The sequence below is a fragment of the Sebastes umbrosus genome, chromosome 12 (assembly GCF_015220745.1).
Source record: "Sebastes umbrosus isolate fSebUmb1 chromosome 12, fSebUmb1.pri, whole genome shotgun sequence".
Lineage (NCBI taxonomy): Eukaryota > Metazoa > Chordata > Actinopteri > Perciformes > Sebastidae > Sebastes > Sebastes umbrosus.
The window spans coordinates 31,534,029-31,558,965 of NC_051280.1; the positions used below are offsets into that span (position 1 = coordinate 31,534,029).

Genomic DNA, 24,937 nt, shown 5'->3' on the forward strand with positions numbered 1-24,937 from the left:
TGTTTTCTGCCACCAATGTGGGACTATGCATTGTTTTTGATACTGATCAAGCATCTCTGCCTCTCTCTCTCTCACTCTCTCTCTCTCTGTCTCTGTGTGTGGGCGTCAGGCGTGGTCTGAATGAAAGCTTTATTTCATACTGTTAAATGCCTCTGTGGTGGTGGTGGTTTAGCTGCTGGTTTGGAGGAAATCAAGGCCTTGCAGACTTTGACTTTTCTTTTTTTTCTTTATCAACTTGGAACAAGTTATCAAATATAGTTTAGTTAGCTTCTCGAAAAACTACAGAAGAAGTAACACAACCTAATTGGCAATGACCAGACCTGAAGGGGAGACTAACGCTAAGAGGTTAAAGAAACCAGAAGGGACTGGGTTATGAAATACTGGATGAGAAAATATCCGGAGAAAGTGAAACCATGGACACCTACATAATATTTCCTTTGAGAAAAGCACTTAGCTTTCATAAGCCGAGCAGCCAAGTGTGCAACAGCTGTAGACTGAAGTATCTGAGAGGTTCAAGAGTTTCATTTGTGAAGGTAAAACTATAGAACATCTTCCCAGAAATGTCACCAATTTGTGAGAAATGGCAGATTTACTTCATCACTATGCATTTCGCCCTAAGTTACAAGAATTCTTGTTTGCAGTATTTTCATTTTCAAGGATTTTTAAAGTCTAAATAAGACCAGATCCACTTTTGGTTATACTAGGCACATCTGAAAACTCTGAAAAACCTACACAGCATCATCTCCTGTCTTCTGGCCTCCTTTGTGTAAACTTATTCTCTTATTCTGGAAAGGGAAAGATGTGCTGACTTTTAAATCCTCGACAACAACACTGACTGATACCTGATTTTTTCAAATGGAAACATCCACTTAGCGGTTGCAAAAAAGCAGTGATGTAGATTACCACAGTAAGCTAAAGGTTATGGATAATGTGAGCGCTAACACTAGCTTAGTCAAAGTTAGCTGTGCTAAGTTTGGAAATAGCTGAAAGGGTTAGTTTGGATTTTTTGAAATGGGGTTGTATGTATACTCTAGCGTGTTGAGGTGAAATTACTGCTTTTGTGAATGTAGTCTGGTGGCTTTGAATAGAGCGATATAACGGCTTCAGTTCTCCGTCAGAAAGAGTTGTCTGATGGTGAGGTAAAGCGGCTGTGGACGGGAGCGGCAGAAAAGCATATTTTAGCTACCTAAAAAACATCAATATCAGTTTAAGTGTAGGCAATATTCAGACTATTTTCACAGCTTTACCTCACCATCAGACAGCCCTTTCGGACGGGGAACTGAAGCCGTTATATCGCTGTCTATTATCTCACCAGACTCCATTCACAAAAATAGTAATTTTACCTCTCAGAACACGTGAGTTGCTGGTCTACCGCTGCATCAATCGGTCAGTTTGTTTGTGTTATTGTGTGACGTTCTGATCTGAACTAACATGGCGACCACAGCAGTACATTGCTTAGCTTCCTGCCGGTACTCCTGTCTGCTTCTCCAAACTGGGAGCACGCCAACCGCCATCTAAGTTACTGTATGTGACGTTAATACACTGACTATAAGGATGTATATATACTGTACATGTAGCAGCGTCATCATGCAGAAACCTACCTCAGGTCACGTGAGAAAAAGCTTTTTTAGGGGCTTGAAGGGAAAACAGCATTTTGAACGTTTGGATATGAATACATGAGGAGCACCACTGGGAAGCTACAGAATGATATAAAAACCTCCAAAAACAAAGCTGCTTGATGTTCATTAGATGTAGAGCGTATTTTAATGTGACACCTCTCAGGTGAGGACACTCTGTAGCTGGTAATCAGAGAAGTGCAGTCAACTTTATCTGTGTAAATAAAGGTTTAATTTCACCGTCGCTCGAGGTGCCATCTGAGCTGACTTCCTCTGCCTCTTCTGTTTCTCTCAGGGAGAATCTGGCCAGTGACATGTACCTCATCTCCCAGATGGACAGCGACCAATATGTGCCAATTGTGACGGTGGCCAACCTGGACCACGTCAAGAAGCTCAGCACTGATGTGGAGCTGATCGTGGACATTTTACGATGTGAGTAAAATTGTTGTTGTGTCTTATTATCCACTTTATGATTTCACTGGCCAACTAGAATCTTGGGAGTGAAGCAGGAGTTTAATGATGGTTGCTTACCTGCTTTAGGAGGCTGTAAGACAAGACAAAATTACCAAGCACGGTGCATTTTATCAGCATGTGGTCGGGGTTGATTTCCCAGGAGAGGCTGTTAAAGTGCATTCAGCAGAGTCTTACCTGCTTGTGTTTGATTTATACACAGACTTAATTTACTACTTAAATTAATCCCGTCTGGCTTGAAGCTGCTCTCCTGTTTTATGGCTCAGTGTCAAGATTTTATGTATGAAATTGGATGAGGTACTGTAAACAAACTAACTTTATTCGTGCTGCTGTTAGGCCTCATGTATTATTGTAGTATTAAGTATTTTTTTTGAGGCAACTAGGTTAACTCTCGCTAACAATTTGCCATGTTATGATTTAAGCATATTTTTTACGCTAAATGCAGTACCTGTGAGGGTTTCTGGACAATATTTGTCATTGTTTTGTGTTGTTAATTGATTTCCAATAATAAATATATACATACATTTGCATAAAGCAGCATATTTGTCCACTCCCATGTTGATAAGAGTATTAAATACGTGACAAATTTCCTTTAGGATACATTTTGAACAGATACAAAATGTGTGATTAATTTGCGATTAACCCTCTGAGACCCACAATAGACCCATTTTTTTAGGGTGGTACAAGGAGTCTTTAGGGGGAGATAGCAGGTCAACAGTAGATGTCACATAGAAGTGGTGTACATCATCTGAAAGCTGGAAACCTGAAGATTAATTTGAGATGCTGCTCAGTGTCAAGTTGTTCTAGTCCTACATCAGAAATAAACATGAATTAATTCATTCATTAATTAAAATAAATTATGATAGTGTATAATATTTAGTGGTAAATTCAACCATTTTTTTTACCACTTGAGAATTGATCAAAATGATCAATAATCCCTCCAAAATACGACATTACGACACCAAGACCTTGAGGAACACCATAGAAAAAGCCATGCTGCGATTTGGGATCAAAAACTTTTGACATTTGCAGATTTCTGCAATTGGATGGCGAGCACTTCCGTATAAACATCATTACACTTGAATACAATTGGAATCATTGGATCCACAAGAGTCTCAGCTTTACAGTGATACCCAATGTATGTAATTCTAAGACTGTTTAGGGACCCCAGTATGCAGAAATATTCAAATAGACCATTTTAGAATAGGTGAAAATAACACATTTATACTGCATTCAAAAAACTTTTTATAATTTTTGAAATCAAAGTCTGTGAAAGCCTCATTCTGTCTTTGTAATCTCCAGCTCTGCCACTGGTCCAAGTGGATGAGAAGGGGGAGAAGGTGCGACCCAATCAGAACCGTTGCATCGTGATCCTCCGAGAGGTTCCTGAGAGCACGCCCATCGAGGTCAGTGGATGTTGCATGGTGTCTCGCTCACTCTGGCAACAACAATATAGTCCTCCTTTACAGAGACGTTTGTCATTGATCTCCAGCATTGAGTCAACAAAGACTACATGTTTGATTATTCAGTTCATACACACTTTCACAGAATCTGCTCACATCCTAAATACAAGCTTAACGTATGCACATTGAAGGTACCAAACATGCCTGGATTCACATTTCTTGGTAGGTCTTTTATTTAAAGTCTTTAAAAACAATTCAAATATAGTCTATTCTCATTTGGTTATTTAGTTTTTTAAATGCCTCAAATTGTTATTTTTTATTAATCCAGAGTTTAAAAAGAAAATGTAACCAAGACAAAAAAAATGAAACCACATTGCGAATGCATTATTGATATAGTTAATATCAGTACTTTGCACAATCCTAGGTCTTGGTGATGCAGAACACCATCTGTGTAATAGAATCAGTTGAATAAACCATGACAGCAGGGTGGTGTGGTGACCAGGGAGCCCATCCTGCATTCATACATCCAATTTCTCACCTGTTGTTCCCTACACCGGGTCAGGATTTTAATATGGAGACGCACTCCATCCCCTTTTTCCACTAATGCAGCTGCCACACACTACGGTGCAGATTTTAGGAGGTTTAATGTTACTCTGAAGCCTTTTTCCTGAACCAGTCGAGCAGTAGAATATTTGCAGGTTTATAATATCAGTAACTTATCTGCCTCGGCGTGACAAAACATTTTCAGTTAAGCCGATTGAAGAGGGTTATTATCACAGCAGTACATTTTACACTTCCAACAGTGTGTCCAGTAATCCTTAATCGCATACAACAATTAATGTTATTGTATCGTGTTGTGTCAACGTTAAGGAAGCATGTCAAAAAATGATGTGTTCATGTTTATTTCAACTGCATTAAATGACATTAGTGGAACTTAGGGCTGCACAATTAATTGAATATTAATCGCGATCACGATTATGGCTTCCCACAATTGAATGAACATGATAGCCTACAATATTGATGTTTAAAATGCGTTCTCCGCTCATAGAAAACTCTGCTGCATAAATCAAGCGCCTCCTAGACTAACTGCTAGATATGCACCGTCAATCAGCAGCCGCCTGAAGCCGGCCCGTTTTCAACAGTCTCATATTCATATATCTGTTGTTTTTTTTGCCACGCACACACGCACGCACACACACACACACACACACACACACACACACACACACACACACACACACACACACACACACACACACACACACACACACACACACACACACACACACACGCAGCTACCACATGATCATCATGTAAAATATCATTGTAAAACGCACTTCATTCAAACTCGACAGAAACAAGATAAAACTCATCAAAACTGTGTTGGTCAGTCTTTCCACTGTTTCAACTATCACCAACTCTGGTTGCTTTCTACAGAAGCTTGGCTTCATTAGTTTTAAGTATGTATTATTACAACCTGCTCGGAGCTAGTGTTAGGAAGTTAAACAGCTCATAGTTCCCTCTCTATGATCTATTTTATATTACTGTGAAAACATCTCCTTCAAACAACTGGATTTATTCAAGTTTCTCTCCAAAAGCTACATTTTACGAGATTACATTTGAACACATTATAATAAAGTTAGAATTCACCTTTGCTTAATGCTCATTTTTTACTGAGCACAGATTGAATGTACCATACTGTAACCCAATGGAACATCCATTAACGTTTGCTGTTAGGTGCTTTATTTACATGGGAGAAGTTTGCTTTCAGGGATTTAGGATTTATGAGGAAAAGATCGTGGTTCGGGTTAAAATAAACCCGTTCTGGCAGAAAGTCCTGAAGGCATATTTCTCCTGTGTACGGACTGTGCTGCCAACTGGCTGCTAACAGCTAACGTTAACTAGCTCTCCTTCAGCCGGTTTCAACACAAATATGTTGTTCACATAGTAGCTTCACGCTATGGGTGCGTTAGAAAATAGTCACTCCGAGCGCCAGAGCACACTCTGGCACAAACTGGACCGCTGGTAAATTCGGAGCGCTGTTGGAATGTAACGTTACCGTTCAGTTATTCAGAGCACTTCACTCTCGGAGCGGAGGATCATATTCTGGGCACTCGAACGAAAGCATTAACACCGATCTCCGATCACATATTTTTACTGAATATCGGGACATCACTAATAAAGATCACATTTATTTTTTACTAGCCAGATCGGACAACTGCATGAGGCATTCCACTTGCCCGAACACAGAGTTTACTTGCCCCAGGGCAAGCGTTAATGTCGAGCCCTGCTCCTCCTGCTCTACTTCACTCTCCTCCTCCATGTCTGCCCAAATCACGTTACCTTGTGAGGCAGCTGGATTCGCGAGATCATGTGATAATCGCGAAAATAGCCACCGCGCTGGAAAAGATATTGCCTACCGGTGGACACATTTCTAGCGTTGCACGGTATATCCTGTGATATCGCCCTACCCTAATGCGGAATAAGGCCTAATTCGAAATATCCTAACTGAATATACTGTTTTTATGACTCATATCAAATTTGTAATATTGTTATATTTGGAATAATAGTGGAATATTAGTGTGCATGTAAACGTAGCGATGAGGTACCAATCAAGGGAGGAAACCTATTTTTGTTGTTATTTAATCTTTTTTATTTATTGTGCATCACCAGCAGTACAAGCACATACTTAAATTTATCAGCCACATAAAGTATTCAGAGACAACTAAATTATTTACAGGAGGACTCAGACATGATAATTGACCTTACAGCTTTCTTGCAAACAAATTCAAGTTCACGGAGCACCCCAGCTCCAACTATACTCTGGTGTTAATTTACCAGGCATATTGTGTTATGGGTTCTCATTTTTTTTTTTGTTTTTAGTCATTTTCGTCCAATGTTTGAGTGTGGCAATCGAGTATGTATGTTTTAAAAGAGACGGGAACAACAGTCAGTTTTGGGGGGGTGTTTTCAAGTTAAACAAGCCTGGAGTCTGCACATATTGGACCTGAAAAAGATTCAAATGATGGTTTATGTCACAGAATTTCTCAGTTCCTAAATGTTATATTAGCTTTAATGTTTTAACGCACCATAAATTAAGTCAATTAGATCATCTGCTTTCACACAGAAGGAAAACGTGTAATGTTTTTCTTAAGGTGGAAATATTTTGGATGCCGAGTAAACACCAACTTGTTGACATCTGTTTTAGGTCAAACTAATAGATAAGACACAGTTTTCCTGTATGACTCGATGCTTAATTGGTTTGGTTTAACTTTTATTTCCTGGTGCAAAGCTGTTATATTCTGGGAAAGGTTGTTTTTCAGTGCGTCACTGTGAAAACAACTGAAGGTGATAACTTCCTTTCCTGTTTTGTTTTGCAGGAGGTCGAGGCTCTTTTTAAAGGGGACAACTTACCCAAGTTCATCAACTGTGAATTTGCCTACAACGACAACTGGTTCATCACCTTTGAATCAGAAGCAGATGCACAGCAGGTAACAACAGTGACAAGATACTCTATTTTATTTTATTTAATTTTATTGAACTGTTATTTATTATTCTGCTTCCTCTCTCACCTGTGTTGTTAGAACAGGAGGATTAGGACGAGGGTGAATTTAATAGATTAGACCTCAACCACACATTTTTTTTTTTTTAACTACTACTGACATTCAGACACACTCACACCCCATGATGTTGCTCTGCTGGTTCCTAGTCCCACAAGCTAATGGTCAAATGCTGTTTTATATGAAAGGTGGGGTTAGGTTAACAAGTCACACCAAATCACTTTTGATTGGGGAACAGGATTAGAACTAATTCTTTTATTTTGCTGTCTTTAAGCCCATATTACATTTCCCTTCTATCTCGCAATCCACTTCATTAGTACGCTGGCGTATTAGGGCCATTGTTGGTTAAAAAAAAAAAGATAATAAATTACTGAGCCAGGAGAGGGGGCTAGTATACCGAGAAAAAAACTTCCAAGATTAAAGTTGTAAATTTACAAGAAAAAAACTTGAGATTTAAGTCACAAAGTTGCACTTCAGGTGTATATTGCACCAAGGATATATTGCACAGATAGCTGATGAGCTGGGTGGGAGGAGTGCCTGAGAACAGTTGTGGACCTACTGAGGCAGCGGGAGCTGGAGATCTCTTCCAGGGATGGCAAAATTGACCTAACACCGTGTTGTTCACTTTCTCTTGATAAAGGCATATCAATATCTCCGTGAGGAGGTGAAGACCTTCCAAGGGAAGCCTATTAAGGTGAGTTACATTACATTATTGTACAGAAAAACATCATGTGTACCAAATACTGACCCAACAACCAAAATCACACGTTCAAAAGACTGCATACCTCTTTTAGAGACCATCTTTACATTCCATATAAACTCAATATACATGTTTATCGTCCACTCTTTAGAGAGAGAAGATCATATACTAATCAGTATGAACTTTGGTCAATTGTCGCTCATTTTCAGGAAAGAAAAAGTCTAAATTAAACACTCATTTGTGCCGTGAACTTTCTGGTTTAAAGTGACGGTCAAACACTTATTTTTCTTTTTGTTCATTTCACTCACGTTGCCGTCCGTCTGTTTGTGGGAAAGTCTTTTATTTTCTGTGATGATAGGACTATGTCAAGGTCGGTTTATGCGCTTCAAGCCAAATTCAAGCACATTTGTGCTTCCACAAAGTCTTAAATGTTGAATTTTCATTAGTGAAGAACAGGAAAAGATGTTCTTCCTCATAATTAATCAGTGTCACACAGAAACACACATCGAGGTTTTCAGCAAGAGGACTCTCAAATCACAGACCTTCACTTAAGATGTTCATTCAGAGCCGGCGTGGCTTCACACTTTTAAGTAGTTCCACTAATGTATGAAAATCTCCATCAACACCACAGAAGAAAAGCTGCTTCTTCTCCCACTCATTTATATAACGTGTTGTTGGACTGCACAATGAGTTTGATTTTATTGGTTCTGTCATTTACTACTTATTTACACTTAATGAATACATTCAATTATAGAGCACAAAACTAACTTCTGTTTGCGAGCCACATTGGTTTATATACTTGCCCCCAAAGTTGTACTAAATTAAAAATGATATGGGACTTATGTGGCCAGTGGTTAGTCAAAATGATTGCTTAAATTCAGGTCAAAACATTAATATACCTTTGTCAGGCTTTGTCAGTGATAAGCAATAAACTAATGGCACAAATGTATATTTAATAACGAGGAGTAATTAAAGGAAATAGATGTAGACCAATGCTGATATTTATCAAACTGCTAAAAGTGAAAATTTGGGTTTAAATAAAAATCCTTCACAACACATTAGTGAAAGCTTTTTTTTTTTTTTAATCAAATTTAAGCAGACTTTTGTTTTCATACACCCAACTTCCTATAATTTCATCCTGCACATGTGAATTTGGGGTAAATCATTGTGTCTGATTGGTTATTTACTATTATATAAGTTGCTTTTTAAGTATTTAGAAGAAGCAAAGAAATGTGCAACTTGGTGTATAAAATGATAATTTCCCGCCCTGTTCTTTCTCTTTCTCTCTCTACCAGGCGAGGATAAAGGCGAAGGCAATCGCTATAAACACTTTCATGCCAAAGAACGGTTACCGGCCGGTGGAGGTGAACCCGTACGCCCAGCAGCAGCGCTACACGTCCTACTACATCCCGCCGGTTTACAGCCCCCAGCAGCAGTTCCCCTTATACAGCCTCATCACGCCGCAGGCCTGGTCGGCCACACACAGTTTCATCGACCCCACACTGGTGAGAACCATTGAAGTCAAGGAAGTGGTGTTTAATCAGTCAGTTGTGTGTTAAAATGGTTTTAAGATGTTATTTTTGCATTTTCATTTAACTGCTGGACATTAAGGCAAAAAACATCAATAGGGTCAAATTTATTAACGACTTTGTCCTGTATTTATGAACCAGTCGACACGCAGTGGATAAGAGGCAATACGATCCTTCAATTTTGATTTCATGGCATCTGGTTTATTAGATGTACATTTAAACTATTTAATTGTTCTTTTTTTAAACTGCTTATTTATACGTTCACAACCAGCTTGTGTAGTTGAACATAAACCAGCTGTGAAGATTGTATTTTTGATTTGGAGGTTAATTTTGTCCTAAATTTAAACATATTAGGATCTTGTAAATGCCTCCCAGAATTTGTTGGTTTAGTGAATGTATGTGTAATATACAACCAGAAACTATCAAATATAAACATTTTAGCTGCAATCACTGAAACTGTCATTCTGACTTCCTGTTTATGCAGCTGATGAATCATGTTTTCTGTCTGCCAGGTTGCACCATTTCACAACAACCAGTTCATCAATGGATTTACGACATCACACAGTTTCAAACCAGCGACGTCCCCCCTCACCGTCAGACACTACTCGCCCAGGAACAGGTTGGTACCTGTGGCTTCTCGTTAACGAATGAAGGAAAACGAGCACTGTCAGATCCTGCTAATTGAAAATGTTGTATTGCGTTGTAAATCTACATGAATCACTTCAATAACAGTTGCTTTTTATTTGTATTTTTAGGCAAAGTCTTTCAGTCATATTATTTTGTCTTCTCGTCCTCTCCTTTGTCAAATGAACACAAACAGCAGACTTAAAGGGACTGTTTGTAAGAATCAGAAATTGCTTGTTAACAGCGACACCTGTGGCCGTTAAGTCAACAAAAGTCAGCGTCCTGTTGCTCGCTTGTGCTCGCTCTACATAGACATGAACGAGTATTGGTCAAAACAGTGAGGCGACACACGTCAGCTAAAACCACAATATCACTCTATATTTCAGCTGCTTGGCAGTAATGTTAGCTGACCAGACGAAGGTCTCTCCAGAATCAATGCTGATGTTAGTGTTGGCTTTTTCCTGCCTCAGCCTCCCGACCGCGGCCGGAGGGAACAGGGGAGACACCCGAGTTTTGGTTGGAGACGATAACGTTTCTCTCTGCGGAGCCCTGTAACTTCACAAGACACGGGAAACCTCTGTTGGTCTGGAGGAGCTGCAGCAGTTATTTCTGAACAAACATCCACTGTACATTCACTAGATATTCTCAGAGCTACGAACTCTTCTGCAGAGTGGAGTGTGCGCACATGTACGTGAGAGTGGAGCGAAAGAGTGAGAACGAGCGCGGTGTGTGAGTGAAGGCAGGCAGAGGAGCAGAGGAGCAAAGACTCCGGCCCTGGAGACCAAAGCTAGATCTCCCCCGCGTCCTCCGACCGCGGCTAACACTGTTTAACAGACGGGCTTCACTAGATAGAATTTGCGATTTTGGTGTTTCCGTGTAGTTTGTGTTGGAGTCTTGTCTGAACAGCATAGCCACACGGGAGCGCGTATGGGACACCAACCCGCAATGATTTATACGTATAAGAAGTTACAAGCAGTCCCTTTAAGTTCTGATGTGATATTTTTAGCTATTTTCAATTAAAATCTCAACATCAAAAAACTCTTGCGACATCTTAACTGCAACTTATTGTTCTCATTATTCTTGCTGAGTCACTTTATCACACGTGGCACTTGTTCACTGAAGCGTACCTGTTTCCCGCAGGAATCACAGTAAACCTCACTTGAGGCCGACCATCCCCACAGCGGACCGCAGCGCCGGGCTTCTGGACAACCCAGGCCTCTTTCCCAGCTTCCCCAGCGAGAGGCTCAACGGGATTCGCAGCAGTCCGCCAACACGACTCCCCACCAGCCAGCCCAGAACCAGGTTACCCTCCACCGCAGCCTTCCCCCGCAGGGACACCGTTGGCACGGGGCGAGTGACCGAGCCCACGACCCCGGACTACTCCCTGGGTATCGGCAGAGGAAGGTACGGCGCTGCTCCATTAATGCAGAAGTCCTGCTGTGTGCCACTGAACACTGCTGTGGCTCGATAAGGACACCACGCTGTCCTGATAAAAGGGGTTTTCTTTTCCCTTTGGTTAAATATTCTGATCTTTGCATCTGCGAAAAAAGTACATTTATAGACATACATTTTTACCAGGTAGATAAACGACCGTCTTGTTAATCACATTGAGCGTCAGTAGCTATAAATTTAAATAGTAGGGCCTTTAAATCTAAATTTATTGACTTTTAACTGTCACACTAACATGCTGTCAAAAGTTCATATCAGCACACACATCGGCTTTTCAGTTTCTAAACTATTGTGTAAAAGGCTTTCACTAAAATAATGACCACCAGCTTTAGACTAGGCTGATGACTCAACATGTCAGCATGACTTGTTTCTTGAGTCAAACTGTGCAGAAATTAAAATATGAATACAGTTACACCTATTTAGAGATCGCTAACAGATACTTAGAGGAAAAAACGTTTTGTTTTTTGTCTCTGATCCAAAAAACATATACAATTAGGGCTGTCAATCGATTAAAATATTTAATCGTGATTAATCGCACATTTTTTATCTGTTCAAAATGTACCTTAAAGGGAGATTTGTCAAGTATTTAATACTCAGAAGTACTCGCCATCTAATCGCCGAAAAATGCAATTCTCGCAGAAGTTTTTGATCCCAAATCACAGCATGGCTTTTTCTATGGTGTTCCTCAAGGTCTTGGTGTCTTAATGTGGTATTTTGGAGGGATTATTGATAATTTTTAATCAATTCAAATGGTAAAAAATGGTTCAATTTAGCACCAAATCTGCGTAACAAATGGTTTCAATTCAAAAATTGCTGCAACAACTTATGAGACATAATAGAGCATGGGGATGACCATCATATACTTCTATCATAATATTCTAAACCCTGATACACTTTCACGATTAATTTTAAATAATGAATTCATGTTTATTTGTTATTAATGACTAGAACAACTTGACACACAGTGCTGGGCAGCATCTCAAATTAATCTTCAGGTTCCCAGCTTTCAGATAATGTACACCACTTCTATGTGACATCTACTGTTGACCTGCTATCTCCCCTAAAGACCCCCTGAACTCCCCTAAAAAAAACACAAAAACAGTTCTATTGTGGGTCTCAGAGAGTTAAATCAAACGATGTGAATACTTTAAAAACGGTTAGTGTTGTGCAGAATTATTTATTTTACGTTGTACAGGGTGAAGTCAGTGTTTCAGATAGAATGGATGTTTGTAAATTGAAGTGTTCTCTTTCTTAAAGGAAAAATGTTTCTGCTTCTAGGAAAAAGAGGGACGAAAAGTTTACAGTAAGTACTTTTTTTTTTCGTCTTCCTTGTCAGTCTAATGGTATGAATCGAGCTTCACTTTTTATGAAGACACTAACAGAAGGGAAACAATGAAAGCAGGATTAAACATATCCTGTAATGTAATTAGTAGTTTCATTGTTTTCCTTTCTGTTTTTAAGCTTGTAGTGAGTCCAGAGCTGTCAGCAGACGTCCTGTCGTCTGACTGACTAGTGCTGGAGTTTGACTTCCGAGGTTGTTTCTCTTTCCCTCCTCCTTTTTAAGTTTTGTGCTGACTGTGTGTTTGTTGCCGCCGTGTAGAGAGTGACGCCTCAGTCGCCGCCTCCTCCTCCCAAACCCCCGTCTCCGAGCTTTGAGCTGGGTCTTTCCAGCTTCCCTCCCCTGCCCGGAGCGGCCGGCCAGCTCAAGACCGACGACGTGTTCGACAACCGGCTGGCCAGCAGCGTAGTTGTCGGAAACGGCAAAGAACGGGTAAGGACGCGTACTGAAATTACATTTGGCATACTGCTGTCAACTTATCACCATTATTTAAAAGAAATTATCTTCAGTATTTAAGTTTCTGCATTTTAGTACAACAAGATTTCAGGGTTAAAATCTGAGGACGGAATGTTCCAAAATAAAAGATAAATAAATAAATGACTTGATAAATGTCATTAAATGTGGCAAAAATAATATTGAAGATAAATGTAGCCATTAATTAATTGATAAAATGTGACATAAATTGATATTTCTGTTTTAATATGCTTCTTTATTTATTTATCTTTGTATTAATTCCCTTATTTATTTACTTTGTGTAATTTTCTCTTTTATTTATTTATGTATTTATTTATTTTGGGATTTTCTTTTTTTTTTTGCAGAAATCGTGCAGAAATAAATAAATACATACATTTAATAATAAGTATAAAATAAATAAAACATAAATGCAGAAATGAATTTATTAATTAATTATTTAATTAAAAATAAATACATAAATAAAAGGGAAAATAAAAAAGTAGATAAATAAGGGAATTAATACAAACTTAAATAAATAAAGAAGCAAATTAAAACAAATATCAATTTATTTTCTGATATATTTATCGAGTTGTTTATTTACTGATTTATTTTGGATTTTTGCAGGTTCCATCATCCATAAAAAGCTGCAGCACCAAGACGGTAGATTTATCAAATACTCCTGTTCCTTCAATATTTACGTAGTATAGAACGACTGATGATAATACTTCTACTACTACAACAACTTGCTTTCATTGCTTCACTTTAAATCTCTTCCTGTTTGTGTGTTGTTTTCATTGCAGAATGTAAGTGCTGATTCCAGTACAGGAGGAGCTCTCTCTCCAGCGGGCCCCAAAGAGCCGCTCCGGTCCTCCACCTCCCCGATGCCCACAAGCTTCCAGCCCTCGCCGACCACCCCGACACCGACCCCAGCCTCAGCCCCGACCTTGACCCCAGCCGCCGGCACGCCGCACAGTCCCGCTCCCTCCCTCCCAGCAGCGTAAGAACCACACTGACGGTGTTGAAATCTGAAGTGTAGCGCAGGGTCTGGAAGTAGATTTTGTGCATGTAAACTTAGTCACTGTCCAGAAAAGCATCAGTTTCATGACATTTGTACCACATCCCGGCTGCTTTACCTCGACTTCTACTTTGTTGATTTGTACCACTGAGCATCACATTCAGCGTGTGTCACCCTTACAAGAAAGAGACTTTTCTCTCATTAGATTTTTTCCATCTTCAAAGAATGTCTAATTTCTACGACATCATCACTCTGACCTGTTATGTTTCTCTACCCTCTCACCGCCTGTTTAACGTGGCATTGCCTCCTTGGTTGTGTTTATTTCAGGGAGGTGAAGGTGGCGGAGGTGAAGCCGAAGGAGGTGCAGTTGTCTGTGGAGCGAGTTCCCGGCACTCTGTCCACCGCAAGCAAATCGGTGCAGGTCAACGGTGCTGCCACAGTCAGTATTGATTTCTTCTTTACCTGTCTCACCTCTCCAGTCCTTTTTAATGCTTACCCCCCTCAGACAAATCAATCCTAGCATGAACAAAAGAGGGCTAATTAATCGTGCCTTAATTCTGCAGCGTCCCGTATTGATTTGTTTGAAGTCAACTCCTGGGAGAACAAAAGTTGTGCATTTTTTAAAAAAACAATACAGTCTTAAAGATTCATTGTAAGGGAAGTTTTATTATTTAGAATTGATTGCACTTACCACTCCTCCCATAAGAAGGATGGCCTTGGCAGGAAAAACAAATCTCTGCTTCAGTCCTGGTGAAATTCCCCTCGGCTTTAGTTTTTTTAGCATTGCAGTAAAACACAAGTGAAGTGCTAAAATCTGCAGCTGATGAAACAGGATGATGGAAGGAAGACTGCAGATGTGTGTAGGTGTGAGCAGAAGTCCCCAAAGGACCTGTAAGATGAGGTGAAATATAATATAGGATACAGCAAATGAAATACTGTCTACACACCAAATGAGGGTTCAATAAACATCAGGGGTTGGGGAAAAAAATCTTTTATTTTTACAATTTTTAAATTGTTTTCCAATGCCAGAATCAATATATTTGCTTATTTTGAGTCTATGCGAAGGTAGAAGGAAGTTACTGCTTTTATTGTTGTAGTCAGAGTAACGTGACGTCATATTCGTTTCAAGACCAAAACAAAGCTGAAGTGGAAAAGTAGAAAACTGCGGAGGGTCTGCGTGGATTCGACCTGCACCCTCACATGTTAAATCCAGCGTGGTAAACACTACACATCCAGTAAAGGATGGAAACACTTTGGGTTTCACACATTGACAGGAAAAGCAGAGCTAGACATCACGGCTAAAGCTGCATGCTAACTCAGGAAACGTTATCGTATCGCAGTAACGTTGCGGTCGAGTCGGCCGTCGCTCTCATCTCCGTGGTCAGATGTAGCCGACGCTACGACTGTAGAGCACCCATATACTGACATTTATGTTAAATGCATTCAAACGGTCCCGATGGAGCTGACCATGGATGGATAAAGGGAACGGAGCTGACGAGAGAGCTAGAGACGGACTTGGAGAAGTTAGAGGAAGTAGTAACTACGTCTGGTTTTCAAAATAAGGTGTCAACAAAGGGAACTGTATATACAAAATACATCTATAGAAATAAGATTGATTGGATTATATTCACCAGAAGTATAAAACTTGACAGGTCCCTTATAAATTAAAATAAAATACCACTAATTTGTGAGGGAAATGTCTGTATTCTTTGATTTTTCTTTGAAAAATTAAATACATTTCTAACAATGACTGATATATTTGACTCCAGGACATCTCTGACTACATATATGCTGAAAATCATTCTTACTGTATTAATTTAGATATTTTCCAAAGTAAAAGTCCCTAGAAGTGGATGATGGTCTAGTGTTAAAAAAAAGTTAACAAAAATCACAATAAATTGTAACATCGAATCGCAATACTTAAAATTCGCAATACATATTGAATTGGCACTCAAGTATCGTGATTGTATTGAATCGGGAGATGGGTGAATCGTTCCAGCCCTATACCTAACATACATTAAGAGGTGTGCAGAAGGAATTACATGGTTGAGGCCAGTAGGCGAGCAGAATGTTTTATGACTCTGTTGTTGTTTTTCCTGCCAGGAGCTGAGGAAGCCCTCCTACGCTGAGATCTGCCAGCGGGTGAAGGACGCCCCGACATTACAGCAACCGCCGACCCCCAAGGAAGCCAAGCCAGCCTGCGCTGCCCCCGCGGGCGAGGAGAGGAAGTGCCCCGACGCCGCCACCCCTGCAGGGGAGGCCAAGGCCAGAGAGACATACCCCCCCTCCTCCAAACCCGGCTCGGCGGCCGTCACCTCGGGCAGACCCCCGAGGGAGGCCCGAAGGCCGGCCGGGCGGTGGGCCTCCCCGCCCCCACACCCAGGGAAAACCCCCAGCAAAGATCCCCACCACACCCCGCCCAAGTCCCCGCAGTAGGGCGACTCCCTGCCCACTCCACGAGTCCTTCAACACCCCCCACTACGCTCCACAGATGCGTTTAAAAAAAGGAAATATAAGTCAGGGCTACTCAATACTTATATCCCAGAATCACCAGTCACAAACGAGAATAGAGGACGCCTTCTTTTCTGGATCAGGGCTTGCAGACAAAAAGCACTTTACTGTGCATGTAGAGCACCGTTTCATTCTTTTTATTCTATTTATTTGATTTTTTTTTTTTTTTATTTCTGTTTTATTTCTCCTTTTCTCTTTTTTGCATTAGTTGTGTCAGCCTATAAGTCGGCACAGACAACACTGAAATTGATTCATTCTGTCCGAATGGCCTTGTGGGATTAAATTAGTCAGCAGGGCATTGTTGCATTCACCCCAATGGATGATGGGAAAGAGTGCGTACAGCAGACTCCACCTCGTTCGGCTCTCATAGTGAGGGGTTTGTTTGCATGTTGAGTGGCACTGTTGTGCATCTTTATGTAGCTTAATTATGGGTCATAATCAGCAGATTTAATACATATTCACATCCATATGCAAGACTTAACCTCTAAATCACCACAAGACTCGGATCCTTTTTGTCGCCTCAAACGGATTTTTTTTTCAGATTTATTTACACTTAAAGTTTGTTGATGTGTTTTTTTTTCCAGCAGCTCAGCTTTGTCTGTCGGTACAGTTACTCCCGGCGATCGTCGCTGGGTGTCGCCTCAGTGATTTCTTCCTCTGATCATTTTCTCTGTAAAGAATCACCTCCCTCTGCTGTGTTGTTGTTTTTACTGTTTGCTAACACTGCTAACTAGCTGGCTGTGTTGCATAGCTTGTATCTTAACGGCCGTGATGTGATATCAGTGCTGTTTTTTTAGCGTCAGACAAGAAGGGCATGTGGATATCTGCAACCAAAACTTTTTGCTTGAAGACGAATTAGGCATTGAGGCAAAATGAGTCCGTTGCTCGCCGTGTGTGCGAAGACATTTAATGAGTCGGGGTGGGGGGGTGAAGTTTCTTGGCATTGCATTTTTTGGGAAAAGCGGAGCAAGCTTTCACGGCTTCAACGCTCTCCTCTCTTCTCATTTTTCTATTTAAAAACTGTGGAATTAAACAGGCACATAACTGTCAAAAGAAAGACGCAGGGCGGGTTATAGGCAGATAAATTTAAGATCCAGCTGTGACGATAAAGCGGCTGCTACTCGTCTGAAGCGGTTCGGTTCACTCTGGAGGTGAGGAAACACTGGCGAGCTGCGATAAGGATGGAGGAAGTTAACACTAGCTACCATTCAGCTGCTCGGCCTGTTTACCGCTGTGACGGGTGACTAACCGTCATAAGGAGGAGGCTGAGACTTCTGCTGAGACAACGTGACAAAAAGTGTTAGTTTCCTGCCTCAAATGCACCAAAAGAGTTGATAGTCTTTGTCCAGAGAGGTGACCGTGGGATGTTTTATGTTCTTTCTTCTAGATATGGTGCTAGACGTCGAGCCCTGGAACCTGCTACTCATCTGATTATATGTAGAAAATACTTGATTTACATCGACAGAACTTTATTTGCACTGTTAGTGTTTTCTCAGACTCACAGGCAAATGCATTATTAGATTATTGTACCTGAAGCGGAAAAAAAAGGGAATTGATCCTGAAAGTCAAGGGAAGAGAGGAAAGAAAATAAAAAAATGCAAAATTGAGTTTTCCAGGAGCAAATCAACTCTGCAACACCAACAATCGCTGAAGCCTTTTTGTTTTTGTTGTTGTGCCTTGTGGATGCCTGTTGAACACGCCGTGGTGAAGGATGTGCAGCGTCACATGACTCGTCACGTGACGGCTCGTTACAGATGCTTATTTTTTGTGCTGAAGGAGTTGGTGCGGTGGTTTGGATTTTGGCCTCTGGTTCTGTATCGGTGAGGATTTTCATTGACAGAGTGCTTGTAAAATATGGAAAGTGAGGCGGTTGAATAGACCTAGAATGTTTTACTAAATGATGAGTGGGGGTTTTTTTTGGAATGTAGTTTGCCATGTTGGGAGTGTGAAAGGGATTTTTGTCGGGAGTCCTGCTGGGGCTCATGTGAACGGTGTTGAACCAAACATCCTTTAAAAATTGAAGACAAACAGGCAGACAAGAGCAGGTGGGTTTACAGCAGGAACGCGATCAGGGAAATCTGAAACAGTCGTGTAAAAGATGTTCGGCTCCCCCTTCTTCTTCTTCCTCGGCGTCGAGTCTTTACCACTTTGTTTTTCTGTCGGCATGCTCCCCTCGTCGGTTTCTTCTAGTTCGAGTTTGCACACTTTGATTTAGTTTCAAAAGAAGATCGGAAAAGATTGATCAAAGCACACGGTCCTTCTTACTGCTTCACTCCTGTGTTCTTGGGATTAATTGCACCTGTCAGGAGTTAAAATTTAAAGCACAGAGTGTAAAAGGAACCTTTTTTACATCCTTTACTCACTTTGAGCCGCCAGGTTGTGCTTCAGGATGGAGACCGCTAACACAAATTGAGGCTCAACTGGGACTTAAATCGAGCAGCATTTCGGACGACAGCTGGAACATTTTCCTTCCCTCGTCAGAGTGAAGTAGCAAGAATTGAGATGCAGGGAGGAAACTTTTGTTAAATGTAAGCTTCGGTTGGGAGGTCTGTCTACTGTAGCAGCCACTCTGGCAGATAACCAACCAAGTCTTGGATGTTTTACTGTATTCTAAAAATGTAATTGGCTGGCGAAATGGTAAAAATGATTGGTATATGAGTTTTGAAATGCCAGGCGAATGATAAAACTGTCATTCTGAAACGTTGAAAAGTTTTTTGGGGGCGTAACAGAATTTAAGTCCCTCCCTGATCATCAGTCGAGTGCTCGGGTTTAATCTCTTTCTAAAATTGTCACCTCAGATGCAAAACACCCTTAAAAAAACCACTGTACTATACACAATATCTGTTTTTCGGGGGAAACACAAACCTACATGGGACCTCACATGTCTCGCCAAAGTCTTCCTGCAACAAGAAGCATTCTGGGTAATCCCACTAAGAGAAAACAGCCCGTCTAGAGAAGGGGATGCTTCATTAAAAAAAGCCTGTACTCCTGCTCATAGCTGCTTTTGATTTGGACATAAAATCTTACTAAAAATATTTTTGTGGGATTTTTTTTTTTTTTTTTGAAGGACTGAGATGCACTTGGATGGGTCGATTTATTTTATTTTTTTCTCATCGGTGGAAATGGTAAAAGATGAAAATGCACCATATCCACCTATTTATAAACCAATGCTGTTTATTATTCCATGAGAAATATCGTTAAGTTTTCTTTTTAGGGAGAAGAAAATAAATAGAGATGCATCGAAGTCTCTCTCTCTCTATATATATATATAAATATATATATATACGCAAAATGTAAAAAAAAAAAAAAAATCCATCCAGTGTTTGAGAAACTTGAATTTTATTTAAACTTGAAAAATGACTTTGCCTTAACTTTTATACAAGACAAGCATAGAGTTTATTTCTTTTCACAAAAAAAAGTCCCCAAAATGTTAATGAACGTGACGCGTGGAAAATATTTAGTCGTACCGGACGTCACAAGTCTTACTGAGAGAGAGAGAGAGAGAGAGAGAGAGAGAAAGAGAGAGAGAGAGTACAAATCTAGCAGCAATTCTTTCTTTTTCCTTTTTATTTTTTTGTAAAATGTACGAAAACGATTTTTGTTTCTTGTAGTTTCAGGTGGTTGTTTTTTTTTTTTTTTTTTTTCGGGGAAAAAAAACATAAACCTTGTAAATGCAAAACTAGTCAATACTGTATTAAATTTGTGCACTTTGAAGTGTGTGCTTTGCTTGTACAGTTGTAAATACTCAGAAAAATATAAGAGGTACCTTAAAATGATTATAAAAATATATTGATCTTGTTGAACTATTAATGTCGCTATCGAGCTGGATGTAGGATATGAAAAAAAACTTAATGTTGTGCTTTCGGAAATATTTTTTTTTTTATTATTATGATTATTTTTAGTTTGGGTGTGCAGAGTTCTGCTCCTCTCTGCAGGGCGGGCAGCTTGTCTGATTGTACATTTGTTTTTGTTTGTGGTCTTTCATTCCATTTTTCGTACCTGTGTGGTCGGTTGCACCTGGGTGTACAGGTGTGTCCTTATCCCCCCTCCCCTCACTGTGCACTAATTGGAAAGAGCCTGTGGTACTGACGAGCATCTTATTAACCAACCTACAAAGCTGCGTGTCCACCAACGTCCTCTTTAAAGCTCTGGCTTCTTTTTGTTTTACTGTTTACGCTTGATTTTATCTTTTCCAGATATTTTTGTTTGTTTTTTTTAGCACAAAAAAAAAATCACTACATGTCAGATTTAGTCGTCAGCTGCAGCCACTAATGCAATGCTTTTTCTTTTTTTCATCTTTCAATACAAGTCCAAGAAAATGAATAGACGTAACATAAAGTATTGTTTTCCAACAGAACTGTAGAAGGTATGCGGGTGACACTAATACTGAACATCGACACACCGTGATGATTATGACATGTTCGTACATATGCAGCTCAACGGTGTGTAATCAAGCTGCGTTGTGTCCACCTGATGTGAGCAGCATGACAACAATAACTAATGTTAGACGATATTAATACAATAGAGAGCTGACGTTCTGCCGCTGTTGAACTTCAGCACGATGACGTATTTCAGCCAAATTGCACAGCAGTACGTGAAATAGTCGCAAAATGTAATGTATTGATTCATGTACATAGACACAAACTTCACTTTTTTTTTGTTGTGATGGTCAGCACGAAATCAGTTTGTATGTAATCCTAGTAATTGTGAACCGGGAAGTGTAGAGAGCGGCGAACACCGCGCATACGGAGGTACACACACGCAGGTCGGGGTGGATTGGTGGGTCAAAAAACACCTGACTTTCGCTTTTTGAGTGTTCGTGTCCCGTGTGAAAACACAAGTCAAAGTTGATTTATTTGTAACGTAACTTCCGTACTTAAGTTACGTCTTTTCCGGTGTTATTTTAACCCAGACCGCGATCTTTTCCTAAACCTAACTACGTAGTTTTGTTGCCTAAGCCTAACCAAGTCGATCTATTAAACCTAACTAAGTAGTTTTATTTTGAAAAGACTGGAGCGGAAATTGATACGTGGGTCACATACCGCTGGACATTCGTAGGAAAACGCACAAAACAAATATGTCGTTAAAGGTCGCGCTGAGCGTCACGAATAAAAGGGAAAGTCGTGTATATGTACACAAATCAAATAGATTACATTTCGTGACTATTTCACAAACTGCTGTGAGATTTTGTTGAACATTTTCTCTTGGAGGGTTTCTCTCGTCGTTTTTGCTGAACCTGTTATTTGTGTGTTTTTCTGTCCATATTCAAAGAGTATATTTTACTGTACTGCGTGACAACATTTAAGCGTTTTATGTTATTGAAGGAGTAGTTAAACATTTTGGGAAATGCACTTATTTCTTTGTGAGATTGAGACAAGAAGTCAGAACTGTTTTGTTAGCTTAGTTTAGCACAAGGAACTGTTAGCCTGGCTCTGTTCAAAGTTTAAAAACGCGTCCACCAACACCTTTAAAGCTCATTAATTAACACTTAAGTTACTTAGGAGTTCTACTAACAAGATACGTGTTAATTATTGAGGTTTAGAGGTGCTGGTAGGTGTATTTTTGATCTTGGGACAGAGCTAGGCTAGCTGTTTCCCCCTGTTTCCAGTCATTATGCTTAGCTAGGTCAGGGCGTCTGGCAAAAGTTCAGCTCAAAACGGCGCACAGCATTTCGTCGCTCACGGCAAGTTAGTTAATTCCAATAGAAATCAATGCAATCAAAGTGATTTTGTCACTGACGCTCGCTCACGTCGCGTCCTGTGTGGAGGGTGTAATATGTAGGCAACACACAGCATCCCATTACATTAGACCTCTCTGTGTTGTGCACGTTACATTCCCTCTAGATTGTTTCTGTGAACCCTCAACCTTAAAGTTAAAACTGCGCCTATGCGTCTGACAAAATACCAAAAGCTAGAGAGGAACAGAAGCAAAACTTGGCAGAACTTTTGCTCTCTAAATCACCGCGATGTCCGTTAGACCCTTCACTGCAAGCTGCACCTCCTCCAGCGCTCTTTAAAAAAAACAGAGCGAGGCCTGATGGACACGTCCTAGTTTTTATCTTCAGACACGCTTTGCTTCGATGTGATGCGGTGACGCCCACGTACGATATCAAAACGGAGCACATTTCAGAGCATTCAGCTTGTACCGTACACGACGCTCAAGTGGGAGGTTATTGGCAGCCGCCTGCAAAGGTGATGACACATTTTTGGGCCTGTGGATTGTACATTTTGCTGACACCAAGGGAGGGCATCTCATTTCTTTCTTTTTTGGGAAATAAAGTGAAATGTTTGAGTTGTTGTTGCGCTGAAAGTTCCCACCACGAGACATCCACTCAGCCAAAACGCTGTTAACCTGCTCAGTGTTTTTACCTTCTTTTCTTTTGTTTCCTTCTGATTTATCTGTTTGAGGTTTCCTGTTCATGTTCATCAGCTTTCATGACTTCCTCTCCTGAGAAATACATGTACAAATAATTTTTGTTTTTGGGGCGACAGAAGCAGAGGCTCAACTGGAATTTTATTTACCCGTGTTTCAGAGCGACATCTGGCACATACTACAGTAACATGTGCAGATTGAGATGTCTGTTTAAACCACTTGATCACATGTGGACTGCATTTTGACGTGGCAAAGAAACCCAATAACTGTGCCATTATACAACTGTTGTTTTGTTTTGTCTGGGCAGTTTAACCTGTACATAGCTGAGCTAGCTGAGCGCTTGCCATCTTTGGCTTGTAGTTTTTTTGTTTTTTTATTTTGAAGATGTGATTTTCTTGTTCCTGAAAATCCATCAAAGACTTCTCACATCTGGAGAAATCTACAATGTGACACCACTGACTGTAGGAGCAGATTTCCGTGCGTTGTGACTCGATGCGTGCCGAGGTCGAGGCACGTTCGACCTCCAGACTTTTCAAAACACAGACGCTGATTTTACAAACTGGGCATCCCTGAACTGTGAATGTGTGCATGTGTGGAATAAATAAATGTACCACCCAGAAATCCAGAGCGATGCAAAGGTGACTCTTTTTCTGAAGCGCGGTACCTCAGACTGGACGGTACCGCTTTCGAAGGGATCTCTCGTTTCTTTGGCGACCACGAGTTCTGCACGCCTCTCCTGCACCGCCGGCATTAACACAAACGCTCATGGCGTTTTGAGGAGCTCCTTTTCTCTCATGGACTTCTACACGGAGCCTCATATCAGCCTGTCGGTCGCCTCAGCTCTCAGTCTCCTCCTTCCTTCCTGTTCGCCCGTTTTTTTTGACAGTGCCATTGTTTTGTTTTGTTTTCCTGAAGGGTTGCATCTTGTCGTAAAAATGTTCCCCCTTGTGTCTTTTATTTTATTTGTCAAAGATAAAATAAGGAATGCACACCAACTGACTGGAACAAGATCTCTTTATCAACTCACTGTGGTTTAACTCATTAACACTCTTTACCATGCTACGCTAACAGCTGTGGACAATCGATGACTCCTTCCTGTTGGGGTTTGGACAGATAATTGTTTGCCTAACGACACCTTTAACAGATGTGGATCGGAGGTTGCGTTCAAGAGGGCTTCTATTTTTTTCGTTGTTTTGATTTTCTTTTTTGTTATTTTTTTTGGGTCTATTCTTCCATCGAGACTGGAATCAAGCGTACATGTCAGCTATAGATAATTTAAGTTACTCTGTGTCATGATGTAAAACTGTCTAATTTGGAGAAAAAAATGTAGCTTACTGAAAAATAAAGATTTAGGCACTGTTGAGGAGCCACTGTGTCTTTTTTGGGGGCTTTTTATAAGCAAATTTGCACCTTTAATTTGCAGAATTTCGTATTTTATTTTTAAATTTAGATGTTTATTTGTGCTAGTGCTGGCAATCAGTTAAGATATTAAATTGTTTCTCTCTTCAAAATGTATCTTAAAGGTTGATTTGTAAAGTATTTAATACTCTTATCAACATGGGATGGGACAAATATGCTGTTTTATGCAAATGTATGTATATATTTATTATTGGAAATCAAATAACAACACAAAACAATGACAGATATTGATCCAGAAACCCTCACAGGTACTGCATTTAGCATAAAACAATATGCTCAAATCATAACATGGGAAACTGCAGCCCAACAGGCAACAACAGCTGTCAGTGTATCAGTGTGCTGAATTGACTATGACTTGCCCCAAACTGCATGTGATTATCATAAAGTGGGCATGTCTGTAAAGGGGAGACTCGTGGGTACCCAGAGAACCCATTTACATTCACATATCTGGAGGTCAGAGGTCAAGGGACCCCTTT

At 40.3% G+C, this 24,937-nt stretch overlaps 1 protein-coding gene across 3 annotated transcripts in view; it reads left to right on the forward strand.

Moving 5' to 3' along the window:
• larp4b (La ribonucleoprotein 4B) overlaps positions 1–20,457 on the forward strand; it is a 46,740-nt gene extending 26,283 nt beyond the window's left edge. For 2 of the 3 annotated variants that reach the window (XM_037786361.1, XM_037786362.1), the window contains exons 6-18: positions 1,912–2,048; positions 3,390–3,493; positions 6,871–6,981; positions 7,691–7,744; positions 9,046–9,255; positions 9,792–9,898; positions 11,044–11,307; positions 12,610–12,655; positions 12,953–13,123; positions 13,769–13,804; positions 13,945–14,141; positions 14,487–14,598; positions 16,263–20,457. In XM_037786361.1, the coding sequence (XP_037642289.1) occupies positions 1,912–2,048; positions 3,390–3,493; positions 6,871–6,981; positions 7,691–7,744; positions 9,046–9,255; positions 9,792–9,898; positions 11,044–11,307; positions 12,610–12,655; positions 12,953–13,123; positions 13,769–13,804; positions 13,945–14,141; positions 14,487–14,598; positions 16,263–16,595 (1,882 nt within the window). In that variant the 3' untranslated portion in view covers positions 16,596–20,457. The remainder of the gene's footprint in view (positions 1–1,911; positions 2,049–3,389; positions 3,494–6,870; positions 6,982–7,690; positions 7,745–9,045; positions 9,256–9,791; positions 9,899–11,043; positions 11,308–12,609; positions 12,656–12,952; positions 13,124–13,768; positions 13,805–13,944; positions 14,142–14,486; positions 14,599–16,262) is intronic. The other variant, XM_037786363.1, reaches the window with a different exon arrangement.
• Positions 20,458–24,937: the final 4,480 nt, after the last annotated feature.